Source organism: Lactuca sativa, chromosome 6 (genome assembly GCF_002870075.4).
Source record: "Lactuca sativa cultivar Salinas chromosome 6, Lsat_Salinas_v11, whole genome shotgun sequence".
Lineage (NCBI taxonomy): Eukaryota > Viridiplantae > Streptophyta > Magnoliopsida > Asterales > Asteraceae > Lactuca > Lactuca sativa.
Genome location: NC_056628.2, coordinates 4,732,481 through 4,752,669, shown reverse-complemented (window position 1 = coordinate 4,752,669; position 20,189 = coordinate 4,732,481). Strand labels below are relative to the sequence as shown.

At 36.3% G+C, this 20,189-nt stretch overlaps 1 protein-coding gene across 1 annotated transcript; it reads left to right on the top strand.

Annotated features, from left to right (window-relative positions):
* The first annotated feature begins 9,266 nt into the window (after window positions 1–9,266).
* LOC111886898 (uncharacterized) lies at window positions 9,267–12,796 on the top strand. Its single transcript, XM_052764838.1, has 3 exons — window positions 9,267–9,653; window positions 9,768–11,007; window positions 11,133–12,796. The coding sequence occupies exons 1-3, from the start codon at window positions 9,267–9,269 to the stop codon at window positions 12,794–12,796; spliced, it is 3,291 nt and encodes a 1,096-aa protein (XP_052620798.1).
* The last annotated feature ends 7,393 nt before the right edge of the window (window positions 12,797–20,189 follow it).

Sequence of the window (20,189 nt, the reverse complement as noted above, 5' to 3'; positions counted from 1 at the left end):
AAGATACGAAACGTTCCATATGCCTTATGTGGAGTACACGCCAACTAGTCCTGGTACCTACTGGGAGCGACTTTATAAAGATGAAATGCCACAGGCACAGCTCGAGATTCACAGTTTGAAAAGAAAGATTGAAGAGATAGATGAACATAGGTCAAGGCTCGTACAGGAGAACCAAATAAGGGTTGATGCTGCTATGAAAAGTAAACGCAAGATACGAAGGTTGGAACAGGAGGTGTCAGAGCTAAGGAAACCGACTATCACTAAGTTTTGGGAAGGGTTTGTGGCTTGGGCAAAACAAGCCAAGGCCACGACTTACGGATTACTAGATAAGGTGGTTGGAAGAGAACCACCTCAGGCCGAGGTGTTGGTCATTCAAAGTGGTCCCGGAGATCGAAAAGGTAAAAAGATAAGGAAGTACTTGAAGGAGGGAAAGAGAATATTGAAATATGATGACATCGTTTTTAAAAATTAGAAAGTAGGAGTGCAATGATTTGTCTTTTTTTTTTTTAATTATTTCTCTTGGTTGTTGGCTTGAGTGACTTGATGTGAACAAGACGTATGCCTATTTTTGAAGTTTTTTGGAATAAAATTTATGTTTGTTATACTTATTGTGTTATAAACATAAATATGTAGCTGATATATCTTCACGAAGATCTGGGAGGTTCACTAGGGTCACTCCGGAGGAAGAGCGCATCCCAAGTGGAGCTTATGTTAGAGCACCAGGAGATGTTCCAGAAACCCCACTGAACCTGAAAGCTAGTCGTGGATGGGGCCAAGGAAGAGGAAGGGGTAGAGGAAGAGGCCGAGGTGCTGTTAAAGCACCGATACCTGTACAATCGGCCCATGGTAGCTCTGGATCCCACCGCGGTCGAGGTCGAGGTTGTGGAAGGGGTCGTGCGGCAAACACGATCACTAGAGAGGAGTTGGCTGATGAGATTGCTCGAGCAATTCGAGACACCTTACCAGATGTAATTGCTCAGGCACGAGAAGCAATAATGGGTGAGTATGAAGGTAACTTGGGTGGAGGTGAAGAGGACTACGATTACAGTACACCAAATATGAGTCGTGAACCAAGTATTGCACAACCCACAAGGCATCATGGCAACCACGATCGGCGGGGTTGTAGTTACAAGACGTTCATGAACTGCAAGCCACCCATTTTTAACGGAGAGATTGATCCCGTTTTGTCATCAACATGGATCATGGAGATTGAGGGAACATTCGATACTAGCAAGTGTGCGGATGAGGACAAGGTGATTTATGTTGCGACAATGCTAAAAGGGGAGGCAATACATTGGTGGGGCATGGTGAAGGAGGTTAGGGGGCGTGAGGCAGCCAAGAATATGTCATGGGATGGGTTCCTAAGAATTTTTAAAGAAAAGTTTTGCCCTCGTACAGCGGTTAAACAGTTGGAGGAAGAATTTTTAAGGTTGGAGCAGGGGAATATGACTGTGAGGGAGTACACCACAAAGTTCACGGAGAAGGATAGGTTTGCCGAATTTTACGTATCTACGGAAGAAAGAAGGGTGGAACGCTATATTTGGGGATTGAGAACAGCTATCCGTGAATTTGTGCAAATTCAGAAACCGGGTACTTTCCAGTCTGCTGTTGATGCTGCAGAAGGTCGCGAACGTGAGAAGAATCGTCAAGGTGAAGACAGGGCTTTGGGGAAAAGAAAATGGGAGGGTACAAATAATGATTCGAAGAAAGGCAAGACTTCGGGGCAAGAACGTAAGGTTGATCAAAGCTCTGGAGTAAAGCAATGTCCGAAATGTAACCGTTATCATAAGGGGGAGTGTAACATGAATAAGAAAGTTTGCTACAAGTGTGGTAAGCCAGGGCACATAGCCACAGAATGTAAGACAGGAAGGGTATGTTACGGGTGTGGTTCCCCTAACCACATTAAGTCGGAATGTCCCCAGAGTAAAGGTAACAACAATCAAGGCAGGATAACAGACAATCGGTCGACGGATAAAAAGGCTGACACTGGTAGACCAAAAGCTAGAGCTTTTCACATGACGGCTCAGGAGGCTCAGGAGACCCCGGATGTGGTGACAGGTACTTTCCTAGTAAACTCAATTCATGCTAGGGTGTTATTTGATTCTGGTGCAAATAGATCTTTTGTGTCTTCTACTTTTTGCAAAAACCTAGGTAGAAATGCAAAGACTCTAGAACATGCCTTAGAAATTGAAACTGCTGACGATCATTGGGTAGTAGTAAGAGAGGAATATGATGATTGCTCTATCGAAATCGAAGGTAGTGTGCTACCATTAAAATTATTACCTATAGCCCTAGGTGATTTTGATATTGTTATAGGGATGGATTGGTTGTCGAAAAACCAAGTGATTATAGATTGTGAAAATAGGATTGTTCAAGTTTGGGTGCCAGAAAAAGGAATGGTAAAAATTTACGGTGATTGGCGAATTAAGGACTCTATTTTGATATCAGTGACTAAGGCAACTCGTTATCTAAAGAAAGGGTGTCAAAGTTATTGGGCATATGTTCTCGATTCCAAGAAGGACAAGCCTGGAATAACACATATACCAGTTGTACGCGAGTTCCAAGATGTGTTCCCTGATGACCTAACTAGCTTGCCATCGGATAGGCAAGTGGAGTTTCGAATCGATCTTACCCCAGGAGTAGCACCGATAGCTCGTGCGCCCTATCGGTTAGCACCAACCGAAATGAAGGAGTTGATGACTCGGTTGCAAGATTTGCTCGACAAGGGTTTTATTCGGCCCAGTACCTCACCGTGGGGTGCACCAGTACTATTCGTCAAGAAGAAGGATGGGACAATGCGAATGTGCATTGACTATAGGGAGTTAAACAAGGTGACTATAAAGAACCGGTATCCATTACCGAGAATTGATGACCTATTTGATCAACTCCAGGGGGCAAGTTACTTCTCAAAGATCGATTTACGGTCGGGGTATCACCAGCTAAAAGTCAGAGAAGAAGATGTGTCGAAGACAGCCTTTCGAACTAGGTATGGTCATTACGAGTTTTTAGTAATGCCATTTGGTTTGACCAATGCACCAGCTGCATTCATGGATCTAATGAACCAGGTGTGCAAGCCATACCTAGACAAGTTTGTAATCGTCTTTATCGATGACATATTGATATACTCTAAAAGTAAGGCAGACCATGAGCAACATCTGCGGCTAACACTTAGTTTATTAAGGAAAGAAAAATTATTTGCCAAATTTTCGAAGTGCGAGTTTTGGCTTCGGGAAGTCCAGTTTTTGGGACATGTTGTAAACGAACAAGGTATCAAGGTGGACCCAGCAAAGATTGAGGCGATTGAAAAGTGGGAACCACCAAGGACCCCATTAGAAGTTCGAAGTTTTCTTGGGTTGGCAGGATACTATAGACGGTTTATACAAGACTTCTCGCGCATAGTTGCACCGCTAACTACCCTGACAAGGAAAAATGTGAAGTTCGAATGGAAGCCAGAGCAAGATAATGCCTTTAACGTCTTAAAGTAAAAGCTTAGCAGTGCACCATTATTATCTTTACCAGAAGGCAATGATGGCTTTGTAGTTTATAGTGATGCATCCAAATTAGGTTTGGGGTGTGTTTTGATGCAAAACAGTAAGGTGATTGCTTATGCCTCACGACAGTTAAAGGTTCACGAGCGTAAATACCCAACACATGATATGGAGTTGGCTGCAGTAGTGTTCGCTTTAAAGATTTGGAGACACTATTTGTATGGGACAAGGTGTCAGATCTTCACTGATCACAAGAGTTTGAAATATTTGTTCGATCAGAAAGATCTGAACATGAGACAGCAACGGTGGATGGAACTATTAAAAGATTACGACTGTGAGATATTATATCATCCGGGGAAGGCAAATTTGGTAGCTGATGCACTAAGTCGTAAGGAAAGAAGAGAACCACCTAAGATTCGAATGATGAAGATTAGCATAACCACCAGCTTACTAGATGATTTGAGAAAGAATCAAGAGGAGGCCTCGAAGGAAGAGAAATGGAAAAGTGAAAGGGTGGCGGGAGTAATACAATCATTGGAAAAGGATAGTCGTGGCTTGAAGTGTTTCCAAGGAAGGGTTTGGGTACCACGAGTGGGTGAAGTGCGTAACTTACTTCTCAAGGAAGCGCACATGTCAAAGTACTCAATCCACCCGGGAACAAACAAGATGTATCAAGACTTACGAAAATCTTACTGGTGGCCTGGTATGAAAAAGGATATAGCCTATTTTGTTGAAAGGTGTTTGACGTGCTTGAAGGTGAAGGCTGAACACCAAAGGCCATACGGTCAGTTACAGTCAATGGAGATTCCAATGTGGAAATGGGATCACATCACAATGGACTTTGTGACTAAGTTACCAAAGACACCAAAAGGTTATGATGCGATTTGGGTAGTTGTGGATAGATTAACCAAATCGGCACACTTCCTTCCGATTAAGGAGACGTACCCGTTAGAAAGGCTAGCTAAATTATACGTTGACGAGATAGTGAAATTGCATGGAGTTCCATTATCTATTATTTCGGATCGGGATAGTCGTTTTACGTCGACATTTTGGGGTAGCTTCCAACGAGAAATGGGTACTCGAGTAAAATTGAGCACGGCATACCACCCGCAAACAGATGTGCAAACTGAACGGACAATACAGACCTTGGAAGACATGTTAAGGTCTTGTGTTATTGATTTTGGAGGGTCGTGGGAAACTCATTTGCCGTTAATAGAGTTTACCTACAATAATAGCTATCATGCAAGTATAAAAGTCGCACCATATGAGGCTCTATATGGCAGGAAATGTAGAACTCCATTATGTTGGAATGAGGTGGGGGAGAAACAGTTGGCTGGACCTGAACTTGTTCAGCAAACTACCGACAAAATCCAGGTGATTAGGGATAACATTAAGGTTGCTCAGGATCGGCAGAAAAGTTATGCAGATAAGCGGAGAAAGCCAATAATGTTTCAGGTCGGTGATAAAGTTATGTTAAAGGTGTCCCCATGGAAGGGCGTTGTTCGTTTTGGTAGGCGGGGGAAGTTAAGTCCTCGCTACGTTGGACCCTTTATAATTAAGGAACGAGTTGGACAGGTAGCCTATCGATTGGAGCTACCAAGGGAAATGCAGGGCATTCATAGCACATTCCATGTCTCTAATCTAAAGAAGTGTCTAGCGGATACCGCCATGGAAGTGCCACTTCAAGAAATTAAGGTTGATGAGAAGCTACGATATACAGAAGAACCCGTTGCGATTATAGATCGAAAGGTTAGAAAGTTAAGGAATGTGGAGATACCACTGGTGAAAGTTCAGTGGAAGTATCATAAAGGTTCGGATGCAACATGGGAGACCGAGCGAGATATGAAGGCTAAATACCCTCATTTATTTGATTAGTTTAAATTCCGAGGACGGAATTTTTCTAAGGGGGGAAGTTTGTAATAACTCACAAAAAAATATATATATGTAATATATATAATCTGATTATATCAATCTAAAAGAAAGGGGATTAGTTCACAATTAATGGGTTAATTATATACAAATTATGAGGCTTAATGATCAAAACCGTCACCTTGATTAGGCTAGTTAAATACGAGCAAATGAAAGGGTTTCGCCGGTTATAGACTTAGGCATTATATAAAGCTTGAGAAATCAAGTGAAAACCCACTGGAATTGTGAAAAGAGACGAAGAATCAAGGGAGAAATCGGGTGTGGAGGTTGTTGAAGATTTTCAGAGTTTTCTAGGAATTAAGGTATGTATATTCGATTTAAGCGTGATTAAGTTGCTTGATTAGGTTTGTCTGATTCGATTATGTCTTTTGGTTCCATACCACGTTTTGTTTCGGGCCACTAGTGATGCAACTGATAAAAAAATTGAAATGTTAATTCTTGAAAATAAAAAATAAATATTGCTTACCTGTATGATTACTGAAAATTGCTTATGGGTATATTTTCGTATGATGTGGGGACGATTAGAAGTGATTTTTACATATTTATTTGTCATTATATTGAGTTAAGTCAAAGCTTCAGTTTCCTTTAAAAATGGCAGCTGAGAAATAAGTTACGGGTAAAGAAGAGAATATGTCGGACTATTCGTTATTGAATGGTTGGACATAATACTTTATTTAAAAAATAATATAATGCAAGTACAAAGGGTAACTAGTCAAAGTCTTGTGGCAAGTTCACCGTATGATTTACCTTTTTGAAACTACATTTTACATATTCGACCTCTTTGGTTTTTATGACTTGCTGGTTTCTTTTTATAAGATACGAATTTAACAACTTCTTTGGTTTTAGTCCATACAATTTTTACATTTTGCTATGGATCTTTTCATTATGAAACATACAACCGTTTTTTTTAAACACCTTATAAATATTAGAGGTACCATTGTAGGCTGAAATACATTATTTAATTGATTATTTCATTGATTTTCTTTTATTAATGCTAAAGGTGAAACTTTGTCATTTAATTATATTGGTATAATTAAAAAGGAAAAATATATTTTTCAAAAGGTTACTATGAATGTCACGATTAACGTCATTAAATATTAACCACTATGTTGGCCGAATGAAACACGAGGATATCGGAACCAAAATGACCGCATAGAGTGTTATGTAGAAGGGAGCCTTAGAAATATGTTGGTTAAATGTAGGGAGCGTGCAGCGTGACAAGCTTTGGTTAAGACCTAAAGCCAACAAGGTGAGTTTCGTGTGAATTTTGTGGTTTTTTGCATGAAAATTTGATTCTAAATTATTTGTATTTATATGTTATTGTTGTTATTGCTATGAATATTTGTGTGAAATTTTGTGAATTATTTCATATAAAAGGGTGAAAGTGGTGGGTGACATATAGGGAACAGGTGTATTTACACGGTCTTATTATTAGTCGTCGTACGGGGTGTTAGTACGCGGCGGAGAGCTTACGCTCTGTTTATCTAGCCGTAAGCATATTTGTTGTGCCCGGCGGAGGGACTCGTTCCCTGGAAGTGACAGTAGTTCCCTAATGTGTCACCAAGGGTGGAAAGAAATGAAAAGATTTATATTGATAAATTGTTGCATTATTTTATTTTATTGACGTCAATATGCATGAAAACCACGAACTAACTAGGCCCTAGGCTTACCCATTAGAATTTTTAAATGCACGCAACCCAGGAAATAACGTAGCAAGTGGCAGCGGGAATGGAAAGGATAAAGTTCAGACTTGAAGAAGGCGACAAGTTTTGAGGAAGATGTAGCGCACCAAGTGTTTAATTAAGTTATTTTGGTATTTGAAATTTGGGGTGTTACACATGCAGTTATATCAAAAACTAATCATAACAGATACAAACATAACTTACAAACTTAGTTTATAGATTATATTTTAATTAAACTTTCTTTCTATTATAGATTATGAGAGAAAAAATGATTCTTCTTCGGCTAAAGAGAAACGAAAACTAAGGAAGTTATATTTGGATATTAGAAAATATAAAAATAAATCAACCATATCAAACGGTCAAAGTTCGTCTGCAACGCCACCTGTTAACACGAGCCTGAACGGTAATTATTTTGTGTGATTTACTTATTTTTATTATCCTAACTATATGTTTTATGAAATTACCCAATTGTGTTTAATTTTCATTATTATTAAACAAAGTTAAAATTATATGCAGGTGATGTCTTCAATCGACGTCAACATTTAAACTCTTCAAAAAAGCTCACACATATTTCCTGAAAATATCACCTCTGACAAGACTCCTCAATATCATTCTACAACCTTGCCATCTCCTTCAAATCTAAATTTTAGGAGTCCACTTTCCAATATCTCAAATGGTATGCATATTTTTTTTATTATACATACAATATTATTTTATATTACAATAACTACATGATTACCATATTGTTTTTCTTTCAGCTATTTATAGCAGTCAACATAATGTTCCAACACACTTATCAAGTAACCGACAATTTTCATCATCTTCTAATTCCAAGAAATCAAGCAATTTCTCAACGGCTACACACAATCAAAATTCTTCACGAGTACACAACTCAAAAAGAAAGTCTGCACATATATCTCCTATACCTATATTTGGCTTAATGAGAGATGATAATATTAATGGTGGAGATATTATTCAACCCACACATGTTGGTATATCAACAGGTAATAATCATAAACAACATTTTACATATTTTATGTTGGTAATTATAACTTTTTTATACTTACATTTTTTATAATGCTCTATTTAACAGGTTATTTAGATCATGGTGATCAGAATGTTGTTTGTGAACTATGTCACGCTAAATTATGGAAAGACGAATCTTTGAGAGGCAATAAAACAGGGGATAAAATCTTTTCTCTATGTTGTGGTTATGGGAAAGTAGAACTACCTCCTTTAAAAAAGCCACCGCAAAGTTACAAACAACTTTATCTTGAGATAAATTCTAAAAGCAAATACTTCATGAAAAACATTCGTCGTTACAATTCAATGTTTTCATTTACATCGATGGGTTGGAAAGTTGATTCATCCATCAATAAAGGAAACGCACCATACATATTCAGGCTTAGCGGTCAAAATTATCATAGTATCGGAAGCCTTCTCCCTACGAATGGATGTCAACCAAGATTTTCCCAGTTGTACATATATGATACCGAAAATGAAACATCAAATAGACAAAAATGTTTTGGGTATACATTCAAATTTACTAATACTTTCTATTATCACATTAACAATATTACTTTTATATTACTCATTTGTATATTAAAATAATTTTATTTACAGGGGAACCAAGCATGACTCTACATCAACTGATGATTCAACTGATCTTCAAATTATAGAATATTTGAAGCTTATGTTGGATTCAAATAACGAGTTGGTCAAGTGTTATAGGATGGTTAGAGATGTTTTTAATTCAAATCCTCGTGCTGACCTAAAGTTACGAATTATTGGAAAAAGAAAACATGATGGAAGGACATATAACCTACCAACTGCATCTAAGGTTGCCGCTTTAATTGTAGGAGACATTGGTGATTTTATTGATAACAGAGACATTGTAGTGCAAACTTCGTTTGGAGCTCTACGTCGTATCAGTGAATTACATCCTTCTTACCTTGCTCTACAATATCCTCTACTATTTCCATATGGTGACGATGGTTATAGAGTTGACATCCCCCATAGAGGTGTTACGTCTTCGAGCAATAGCAAGCGTTCGAACACTACAATGAGGGAATTTTTCGCTTACAGAATTCAAGACAGGGATAATTATTTTTCATTGATTTTGAATTCAAGAAGGCTTTTTCAATAGTTTTTGGTAGATGGTTATACAATGATTGAAAGCGATAGATTATATTACGTACGGAAGCAACAAAAAGTTCTCCGATGTGAATCTTATGAGAAATTGCGTAAGTTTCAAGATCAAGGGAATAAGAATATTTCGGAATTGGGCCAACGGGTTATATTACCTTCTTCTTTTACTGGTGGTGCACGTTACATGATGCAAAACTACTTAGACGCCATGTCGCTTTGTAAGTGGTTTGGATATCCTGATTTTTTCATAACATTTACATGCAATCCAAAATGGCCAGAAGTTCGAAGATTTCTTAAAGACACTACTCTTAATCCAGAGGATAGACCTGATATCCTATGTAGGTTGTTTAAGATCAAACTTGATGCATTGATTAAAGACCTACGCGAAAATGCAGTATTTGGCATGGTTCAAGCAGGTATTTAAAATTTTTACTTCATACTAACCATATTTTATTCTAATGGCATGTTTTATTTAAAATATTGTTACATTTTCTACATTATTAAATTTATTAATACAAAGTTGTTTATTTCTATATATGCGGTTGTGTATACAATTGAGTTTCAAAAGCGTGGTTTGCCTCACAGTCATATTTGTCTATTCATGCAACCTGATTACAAGCTTCCTACCGTGGAACACATTCATCAATTTATTTCAGCTGAGATTCCCGACATTAACCAAGATCATGCTTTGTATAAACTTGTGAAGGAGTTCATGATACATGGTCCATGTGGTGCTCAAAATGTTAATTGCCCTTGCATGGTGGATAACAAATGCTCTAAAAACTTCCCAAAGAATTTCTCTGAACATACTTCAATTGATCAGAATGGTTTTCCTGTATATAGGAGAAAAAATGATGGATCGTTTGTCGAAAAATCTGGTGTCCAGTTAGATAACAGAAATGTTGTTCCATACAACAAATACCTTTTGAAACGATACCAAGCACACATAAATGTTGAATGGTGCAATCAAGGATCTTCCATCAAGTATTTATTCAAATATATTAATAAAGGTCCTGATAGAGCAACTATTGGTTTTGTACAAAGCAACAATGACTGTGATAAAGATGATACAGTCGATGAGATAAAAGAATACTATGATTGTAGATATCTTTCTGCATGTGAAGCATCCTGGCGAATTTATGGATATGATGTTCATTACAGGCATCCTTCAGTGATGAGACTTCCTTTTCATCTTCCAAATCAACAACAAGTTATCTACGATGCAGATGACGACATCGACAATGTTCTCAACAAGCCTTCTGTTGCTTCTTCCATGTTCACGTCTTGGATGGAGTGCAATAAAGTTTACAAACAAGCAAAAAAACTAACTTATGTTGAATTTCCAACAAAGTTTGTTTGGAAGCTTGATTTGAAAACTTGGAAGCCAAGGGAGGTTGGATATTCGATTGGTAGAATTCATTCAGTGTCACCTAATCTTGGTGAAGCATATTTCTTAAGAAATCTTTTAGACAAAGTGAAAGGACCAAAATCATTTGAAGAAATCCGCATGGTTAATGGTGAAATATGTCCTTCATTTAGAGATGCATGTTATGCTCTCGGCCTCTTAGATGATGATAAAGAATACATCGAAGCAATTAAGGAAGCAACTCAATTTGGATCCGGTTATTACTTACGTTTCTTATTCGCTATCATGTTATTATCTCACAGTTTGTCTAGCCCGGATGTTGTGTGGGAAAATACATGGGAATACTTATCAGATGGAATTCTTTACACTCAACAACGAAGATTAAAATCTCCAGGTATTATAATATTCTTTACTTTTTTATTTTAAAATGCATGTTTAAATCAATATACAGTACTAATTTATTTCAATAACAAATTTTTTTATATTTTTTTTGTAATTATTATACCAATTTTGTTTCAGGTCTATCACTTAATGAAGATCAAATTAAGAACCTGACTTTGTTTGAGATTGAACAAATTTTACTTCGTAACAATTTAAGTCTCAAAAACTTTACAAGAATGCCTTTACCCGATGTTGATTCTGTATCCTCTTCAAACAATCGTCTTATCAGTGAGGAACTAGATTATGACATACCGAATTTAAAGAACGAGTTTGAACGGCTTTATATTGCGTTAACATCCGAACAACGAAACATTTTTGATGATATCATGACTGCAATAAATAATAATGAAGGAGGTGTTTTCTTTGTCTACGGTTATGGTGGAACAGGTAAAACCTATCTTTGGAAGACATTATCTGCTGCAGTTAGATGTAATGCTCAAATTGTTTTAAATGTTGTGTCAAGTGGGATTGCTTCTTTATTATTAATCGGTGGTAGGACGGCACATTCACGGTTTATAATTCCTTTGGTTCTTACTGAGGTTTCTATTTGTTCGATATCACCAGATAGTGAACTCGCCAGTTTATTACGAAAAACCTCATTAATCATTTGGGATGAAGCACCCATGATTCACAAGCATGCATTTGAAGCTTTAGATCGAACTTTGAAAGATATATTCAAGTGTGATGATTCTAGAAACTCAAATTTGCCATTTGGAGGGAAAGTGATTGTTTTTGGAGGAGATTTTAGACAAATTTTACCTGTTATCCCAGCTGGTAGTAGACAAGACATTGTCAATGCTTCCTTAAGTTCATCATATTTATGGAAACAATGCAAAGTCTATCAACTAACCAAGAATATGAGGCTAACTGTCGGAAGTCATACATCTGCTATTCAAAAGACAATGGATTTTGCAAAATGGCTTTTGGATATAGGAGAAGGGAAACTTAGTGGTTCTAACGATGGCGGAGCAATTATTGATATTCCAGATGGTCTTCTAATTAATGATCCTTATGATCCTATAGGTTCATTAATCGAGTTTGTATACCCTTCAATTCTTGAAGCTTCTAGCATTCCAAAATATTTTCAAGAAAGGGCAATACTTGCTCCAAAAAATGAAGTTGTTGGAAAAATAAATGATCGTTTGCTAAAATTATTTCCAGGAGATAAAGTCGAATATCTAAGCTCGGATAAACTATGTGAATCTGAGTTTGTCCATGATCACTTTGATGCTAATTTATACTCACCAGATGTTTTAAATGGTCGTAAAGTCTCAGGACTGCCTGATCATAAGTTAGTTTTGAAAATCGGGGTTCCGGTTATGTTATTGAGAAACATTGATCAAAAAAATGGCTTATGTAATGGCACTAGACTACAAGTGATATGTTTGGGCAAACGTGTTATTGAGGCAGTTATCATAACTGGAAGTAATATTGGAAATCGGACATTTATTCCAAGAATGACCTTGACACCATCTGAAAAAAAAATCTCATTCAAATTCCAAAGAAGACAATTTCCATTAGCTGTTTGTTTTGCAATGACAATTAACAAGAGCCAAGGACAGTCCTTATCTAAGGTTGGTTTATTTTTGAAAGATCCGGTTTTTACACATGGTCAGTTGTATGTTGCCCTATCTAGAGTTCAAAGTAGAGAAGGATTAAAATTGTTAATTTTAGATAAGGATGGTAGGCTTACAAATAAAACTTCTAATGTTGTTTATAAAGAAGTTTTCAGAAATTTGTAGGTTATTTGTAATATAATATTCCTCATAACATGTATTCTTATTATTATTAAAAGACTTTGTTAAATTTTCTTTTATAATTTTTTTATAATATATGTTTATTTTAACAACTTATTTTTTTGATTGTTTTACCAAATTTTATTTACTTCACTTTTTGGTGTTGTTTTATTTTTACAATAAATTAAATATTTAATTATATTATATCGTGACTTTTTTTTATTTTATTCACAAATTAAAACTATATAATATACATTGAAAATTAAATTCACATCCTAATTTAAATCAATGATTTTAATTTTATATAACTATATAAAACACCTATTCGTTAATGATTTAATTATATTATTTGTTTTATAATTACGACATTTTAGTATGAAAATGTGATTAATTTTGCAACCGTGGTTCCCACGGGTTATAAACTAGTAATAATAATAAAGGACAGTTAATCTTTAATTATTTTCTATAGAGAAAACTACAAAAATAGCTATTTTTCCATTTTTTTTTTAGAAAATAGCCAAAAAAAAAAACAAACATGATTACAAAAATAACCACTAAAATCGTAGATGGATTAGAGTCATCTATGATTTTCCATCGATTACATGTTTACATTTCTTTACAAATAACAACAATATACAAAATGAAACTTGTAAGCTCCGTTTAAGAACAAAAAAACTTTTTTCCATTTTGAGTTTTCGAAAAAATCAAATGAAAGTTTGAGTATAAAATTTAGAAAATACTTTTGAAATAACATACAACTTATGGCCTAACCATCAACCATATCCCCACCCGATCTCACCCAACCTATCACCACATCTTTATCCCTACTCAATGTTGAAAAACTCATTATGTTCCCGGTGCGGCGAATAGCAAGTAAAGAATATTCAGTTTAGCGGAAAGTATTCTGATTGGATAAATTATGTGAAATTAATTTTAGGAAAAGTATATATATATATATATATATATATATATATATATATATATATATATATATATATATATATATATATATAACAAATCTCATAAGTTTATTAAAATTTATAATTAAATAGATAAATATCAATAATAATTATATATTTTTTTTCTAATAGAAACCAAAATTTCCTAATTTGTCTGAGTTGTTCGCATTAACCGAGTTGGACCGATTTTCTCCAAGTTTTATCGAATTGGAGCCAAGTTTTACCGATTTTGACCGCGTTCGACCGATTCCGAGTATTTTGGCCAATTCCTAATTAGGTGCCTTGGGATATGTCTGAATCCGAGTACTCGGCCGCCTAGACTGAGTTTTGCAAAGCTACCCCTACTCTCATCGCACCCCCTCACCTTAGGTGGTGGGAAAGGGTGAAAGTATTGAGTAGGGTGGGGTGGACGTGTGATAGTTTAGGTGGGTAGGTTGGGGTGGGGGTGTAATGTGTGGGCAAATAGGGGTAGGTGTAGGAAAATTATGAGAAATAATATTTATTGTTTTTTCAAAGTTTCTGTAACAGCCCAAAAATTTAGGTAAAATTTTTCGTTTAATAATTAGAAATAACATCCGTAGTTGTTTCCCAAAAATTACATTACATAGCACATTGTTCAAAAGATCAGAGTATCCAAAACAACTAGTGCGGAATAATGGAGAGTGCACGTTGCGACATCAACTTGGGCACTTGCCCTTAGAACCAGAAGTACTTGAAACACCCAACAAAACTGTAAGCACATGCTTAGTGAGTTTTCCCAAAACATATAAAACACATAACCACATAATACCATGCACATATATACAAGTTTGTTGTGGATTCCTTCTATGGTCTTCATTTTGAATGTCATGGGCTACCCCTTTGGTCTTGTATCCAAGGGTGATGGGCTCCCCCCATGGTCTTGCCAAGTGTCATGGTTTCCCCCCATAGTCTTTACATAAGTCAGCACATATACCAATTAACAAAACCATTGCATACTCAATTACTAAAAACCTCATATCAATTAATAGGTCAGCCTTGGTGCCTTCGACCCATGAGTGTAGTGAGAAGACTCTCCTCAATATGCTAAACAATAGTTGCTCGACTACTAGTCCAAAATCTCACACTGAACAATGATACAAATAACCCTAATTAGAATTATAACACAACCTAGCCAAAAAGTCCCACAATCCTAAGTCCAAATCCCTCCATGAGGGCCCAAAAGTCTATCCTTCATTAATGGGCCTAGGGTTAAAGTCTAAATCTATAATGGGCCACATGGCCCAATAAAGCCCAAACATGACATCAATAGCCCAAAGCAATTCTCAAGGCCCAACATCTCCAAACGGTCCAGGCCCGAAGCTAAGTGAAATCCAATTGTCCCAAAAAGTCCACCAAAGCCCAATCCCCACAGCACAACATATGCCCAGCGTACTACAAAACTACTCTAAGCATATTGGGTTCCTCGGCTGTACGCGCAGCGTACTAATTGGTACACCCAGCGTACAAAGCGGACAAAGCATATCCCCCATTAAGTGCTTAATACATAAAGACTATACATTCCAATTTCAGATCTAGGTCGTTTAAAGAGTCCCAAGGCATAAATTTTGCAACTTTATGCCTTTGCATGCCATATATGCTCCTAACAACTCATTGTAACCCATTAAGACCTTTCCAAGGGTCTTAACTCATGCATGGAGCCAAAGAACCCATCAAGTTTGCATTTTAGGACATAATCAAGCTAAAGGACCTCAGATCTATCATTCCTTACCTTTGGAGTTGCCCAAACTCCCAAGAGATGATTTATGAACTTAAAAGAGGACTCTTAGAAAACCCTAGCTCAATAAACAACAAGGATTAGCAAGGAGAAAACTTTTTACCTCCACAAGCTTCCTAAGTTGCTCCAAATGCAAGATCCAAAAGCTTTTCCTACGATCAAGCTTGCTTCCCCTTCCTTATCTTTGCTAAGACACCAAAAATGAGGTATTTGAGGCACTCACAAGCTCAAGAGGCACACACAAAGGTTTTTGGTTTTTTGGGACGATTGAGAGTGATGGAGGATGGTTAGGGTTAGGTCCGAATGACTTAAGGATGTTTATATAGGTCACAAATGCGATTATTAGGGTGGTACACCTCCGCGATCAGCCATCCCCAGTACGCTAAGCGTACCCTTAAGTACACCCAGCGTACGAAGGGACCAATTGTGCAATGAAATTTCATTCTAAGGGAAAGAAAGGTAAATACCTAGATTCCGACTGTTACAGTTTTCCACGTTATTTGTAATTTTGAAAATTGGAAAATTTCATTTTCTTGGAAGTTTTTTTCTTTAAAAAAACATTAACCAAACAAGTTTTCATAATTCTCATTTTCTTAGAAATGTTTTCCAAAAAAACCTCATTTTTTGTAACTAAACGGAGCCCTAAGTATTTTACACGTTTTAGGTTATATATTTTTATAATCAGTAAAGAAATATAAGTATATCACTATTACTTGTAAAATGAAAAAATTGCAAAAAAGTCCCTATGTTTAGCCAAAAATTGTCACTTTGGTCCAAAAAGTTTTAGATTAGCACCACCAGTCTAAAATTTGATTTTGTTGCAAGTTTGCTCCATGTTGTTTTGAATTTTCTTTTTAAATAATGAGTTTGCCCTTAATAATTTATTTTTCAAATTTTTTGTTTGCTTAAATACTTATCTTATTAAAAGAAAAATAGAAAAGAAAATTTCAACCCTCAACCCACCTCCTACTCACCCACCATCTCTCTTTTAACATACTAATTCTTTCCCTCTCCCTCTTCATTTGCTATTGGACCACCACCATCAATGGTCACCGGATCTTTCGACAAAATACCATCATTTTTATGTCAGATCTTTCGCCGGAGCTACTCCTTTATGAAGACATAGATAGGGTGCATCGACGACAATGATAGGGTACCATCGTCGGTTCCACCCATGTCAACGTCGACTTACAAATCTGTTGAGAACACGGGATTCATCTGAACGAGATGATGCTGAAAGTGAATGTAGCATTCCACTATCGGAGAACACGAAGGGTGGTAGCTGGGGAGTTCATAGCAACAGAAGATAGAGAAAGAGAGGTGGCTATAGTAGCAACCAAAATAAAGAAGGAGGGAGACGAAGAGAGAAACAAATGAAAAATCAGAAGAACACTTCCCCAACCACCAATCCTTCTCCGGCAACGATGTAAGTGGATTAGGGTTTCTGGCGACGTAGATCTGAGAAAGGGAGCGGTGATCCTAGTTTTTCCTCTCATATCCTTATCGTCACCACCACCACCATCTTTCAACTTCGCTCTTAGAGATAGAGATAGAGATAAAGATAGTGTAACGCCCCCAAAATTGGGCTAGACATTTAAGATATAATATAATTTTCGTATTAAGAAAAATCTGAAAAATCAATCAAATCATCTGTAAATCGTAAAAATAAATATGTCATAACACACACACACACACACACATATATATATATATATATATATATATATATATATATATATATATATATATATATATATATATATATATATATTGAAAGTATATGTCGACGTGATCCCGAAAATATAAATTTCATAGAAATCCGAGTTCATATGAAAAAATCTAAGTTTTATAAGATATAAAAATCAACCACATAATTAAAAATTATTAATTTCAAAAGTTACGAAGAAAATAGTTGACTTTTGGGTAAAGTCACCAAAATGAAAGTCGTGGAACTCCTTAAGATAAGAATTCTGGTAAAACGAACACCAAAATCGGAGTCCATACGAGAGAGTTATGATTTTTGCAAAATCATTAAATCATATAAAAAGAAGTGCTAAAAATAAAATCAGAAATAGCCGATGGAGCCTAATGGAAAGTTGTAGTACTCGCTGAAAGTTACACGTGGAAAAAAACCGTAAAAATTGAGTCTGTATGAAGAAGCTATGGAATTTACAAAATATGGGTTTTGCGTCCCGCGTGGTGCGCACCTAGTGCGCGACGCATGCTTCTAGAAGGTGAAAATGTGGACCACGGAGAGCCTGACATGTGGCACAAATTGGTTGGGGAGTCGTCACCTTAAAATAAGCTACATGCACCCTTGTTACACGTCGTGCCCCCAAAAACGGCTATAAACAGGAGGCCAAGCCTCATTCCCTTCCCACACCTCCCAAGTTCTTCTCTCTCCAGTCGCTTTCGATTTTAGCCCATTTTCCATTGTTTTAGTCTTCGGCGAAGCCTTGCAACCCATGAAGTAGTAGTAGCTAGCGAGTAGAAGCTTTGTCAGTGCAATTTCCTAACTTTTGTCAAGAAAAACCTCTATAAGTTAAGCTACACTCTAGTCTTTTCAGTGTAACTTATATTTATAATCATAAGTCGTTATTATGAACCTATAAATAAAATTTATCAGTAATTACATGTCATTATACCAATCGATCTATTTACGGGAAATGTGTATATAATGGTCATGTTGACTTGGTTGTTGGATTTCAGAAAAATTTTTATGTTGAAATGGTACTGCCTCCCAATTGTCCTGCCTAGGGATGAGCAAAGGAACTGACTCGGCTGGAACCGGCCCGAACCGGACCCGTCCCGGGAACCGAAGTCGGCCGAAAGTAAGAACCGAACCGCCGGTTCTACCGGTTCCTGGTTCCTACTGGTTCTTGTCGTGTCTTTAATGTTGGAACCGGTCCTCGATAAATAGCAACAAACGGTTCCGGTTTTTTCGGTTTTACCGGGTCTGGTTCTACCGGTTCCAAAAATCCAAAAGAATATTGTCCCGGTCCCGGCCTGACCGGTTCCATCGGGTTTCGTTCTTGGTACCGGTTTCAAGCGGTTCCCCGGGTCCATATGCTCATCCCTAGTCATTCATCCTTACTTGATAAATCTTGATGTAGACATTATGATTAGTGAGAAATCTAGACTATAATTATTATGGTCACCAGGATTACAAAACTAGACTGAGGCTTTGTACTCTATGCGTCTAGGTATTTTCAAAGTACTAAGCGAAGCGCTGCCGAAATCGCCAGGTATCCACTTTATCAAGAGAGTGCATAGTTACATTCATCTTACACATAGATATGAAGTATCTAGATAATTACATGCTTTATGTGCTTACTATTTGTGTCGAAAATGTTATGTGTTAGATAAAATAATATGTGATGACATTTAAATTGATTTAATCATATAAGTATTATACACTTATAAATATGTGTTGGGTAGTGATAGAGGATGGTAGATAGGAGATGATAGATAGGTGATGGTAGATAGATAATGATAAATAGATGATGATAAATAGGAAATGACTTGGAGATGCCTTGACCTTGACTTGCAATGTTGCGATGTAGTCATCTACTAGAGTATAAATGACGACCACTGACTAATCTAAACAAGTCACGTGGAAACACCAGTAGGCTCATAACCTGTATGTGATGAATTATGAGTTCAAACGATGTAGTAACTACGTAGTCATAAGATGATACTCCAACCCTTACTGGACACATATTGGGGGACTAATCCTCGAAACAATACTGTCTATGCGTTGTAAGCGATGGACCTTAGGGAAAATCCTTGGCAACAAATATATATAAGGAAATGCAATGTAGGATATGATAAGTAAATGTGATGTAGGAGATGATCCTTAGGATAAATCCTTAGGAAAAAATAAATAATAATACAGGGGTGGGTAATTTGGTTAATTGTTTAATAATTAAATATATTATTGTAGGTTGAAAACTCTATGTACTCACCAAGTTTCTCACCTTGACCCACTCAGTTATTTGTATCATAGGTATCGATGCAAATATATCTTACACTGAGAGATTAAGGAGATGTAAATCATTAGTATAAATTATGTTTTATATCAATTATGATATCCCAAGTTTTGAAAACATATCAATATCAAACGTTTCTTTAGAAATGTTTAATGTTAATATTATCTCACATTGAAATAATATTTTATGTAACAATTTCACAACAAAAGAAATATTTTGTTTCAAAATAAATATAAATAAAAATTTTAAAATGACCATAAATTTGGAGAGAGAGAGAGAGAGAGAGAGAGAGAGACAGAGGGAGAGAGAGAGAAATTTATTTTTCCTTTTTTTTTCTAATTTTTTGCAATAAAAAACATTAGAGAATATAATAGAAAGGGTAAATCCTTCGTTATAAAGAGTTTCAAAATTTACTAAACCAAACTCATAACAAAATCAAAGTTTTGGAATAGGTGTCAGGTGGTGCTAGTCGAAAACTAACTTTTTAGACCAAAATGGCAATCGACAAACTACATTTACCATTATTTCAATTTTGTCATTGTAAAAGACTAAGTATCTTGCTATTATGAATAAAAGATAAAATACATTGCCTTTATTGGTAGCAAGAAGAAAGTGTTGCTAGAATACGGAATACAGAAACACCCATGAATCAATATCAAAAAAAAAAAAAAAAAAAAAAAAAAAAGACTCATCAA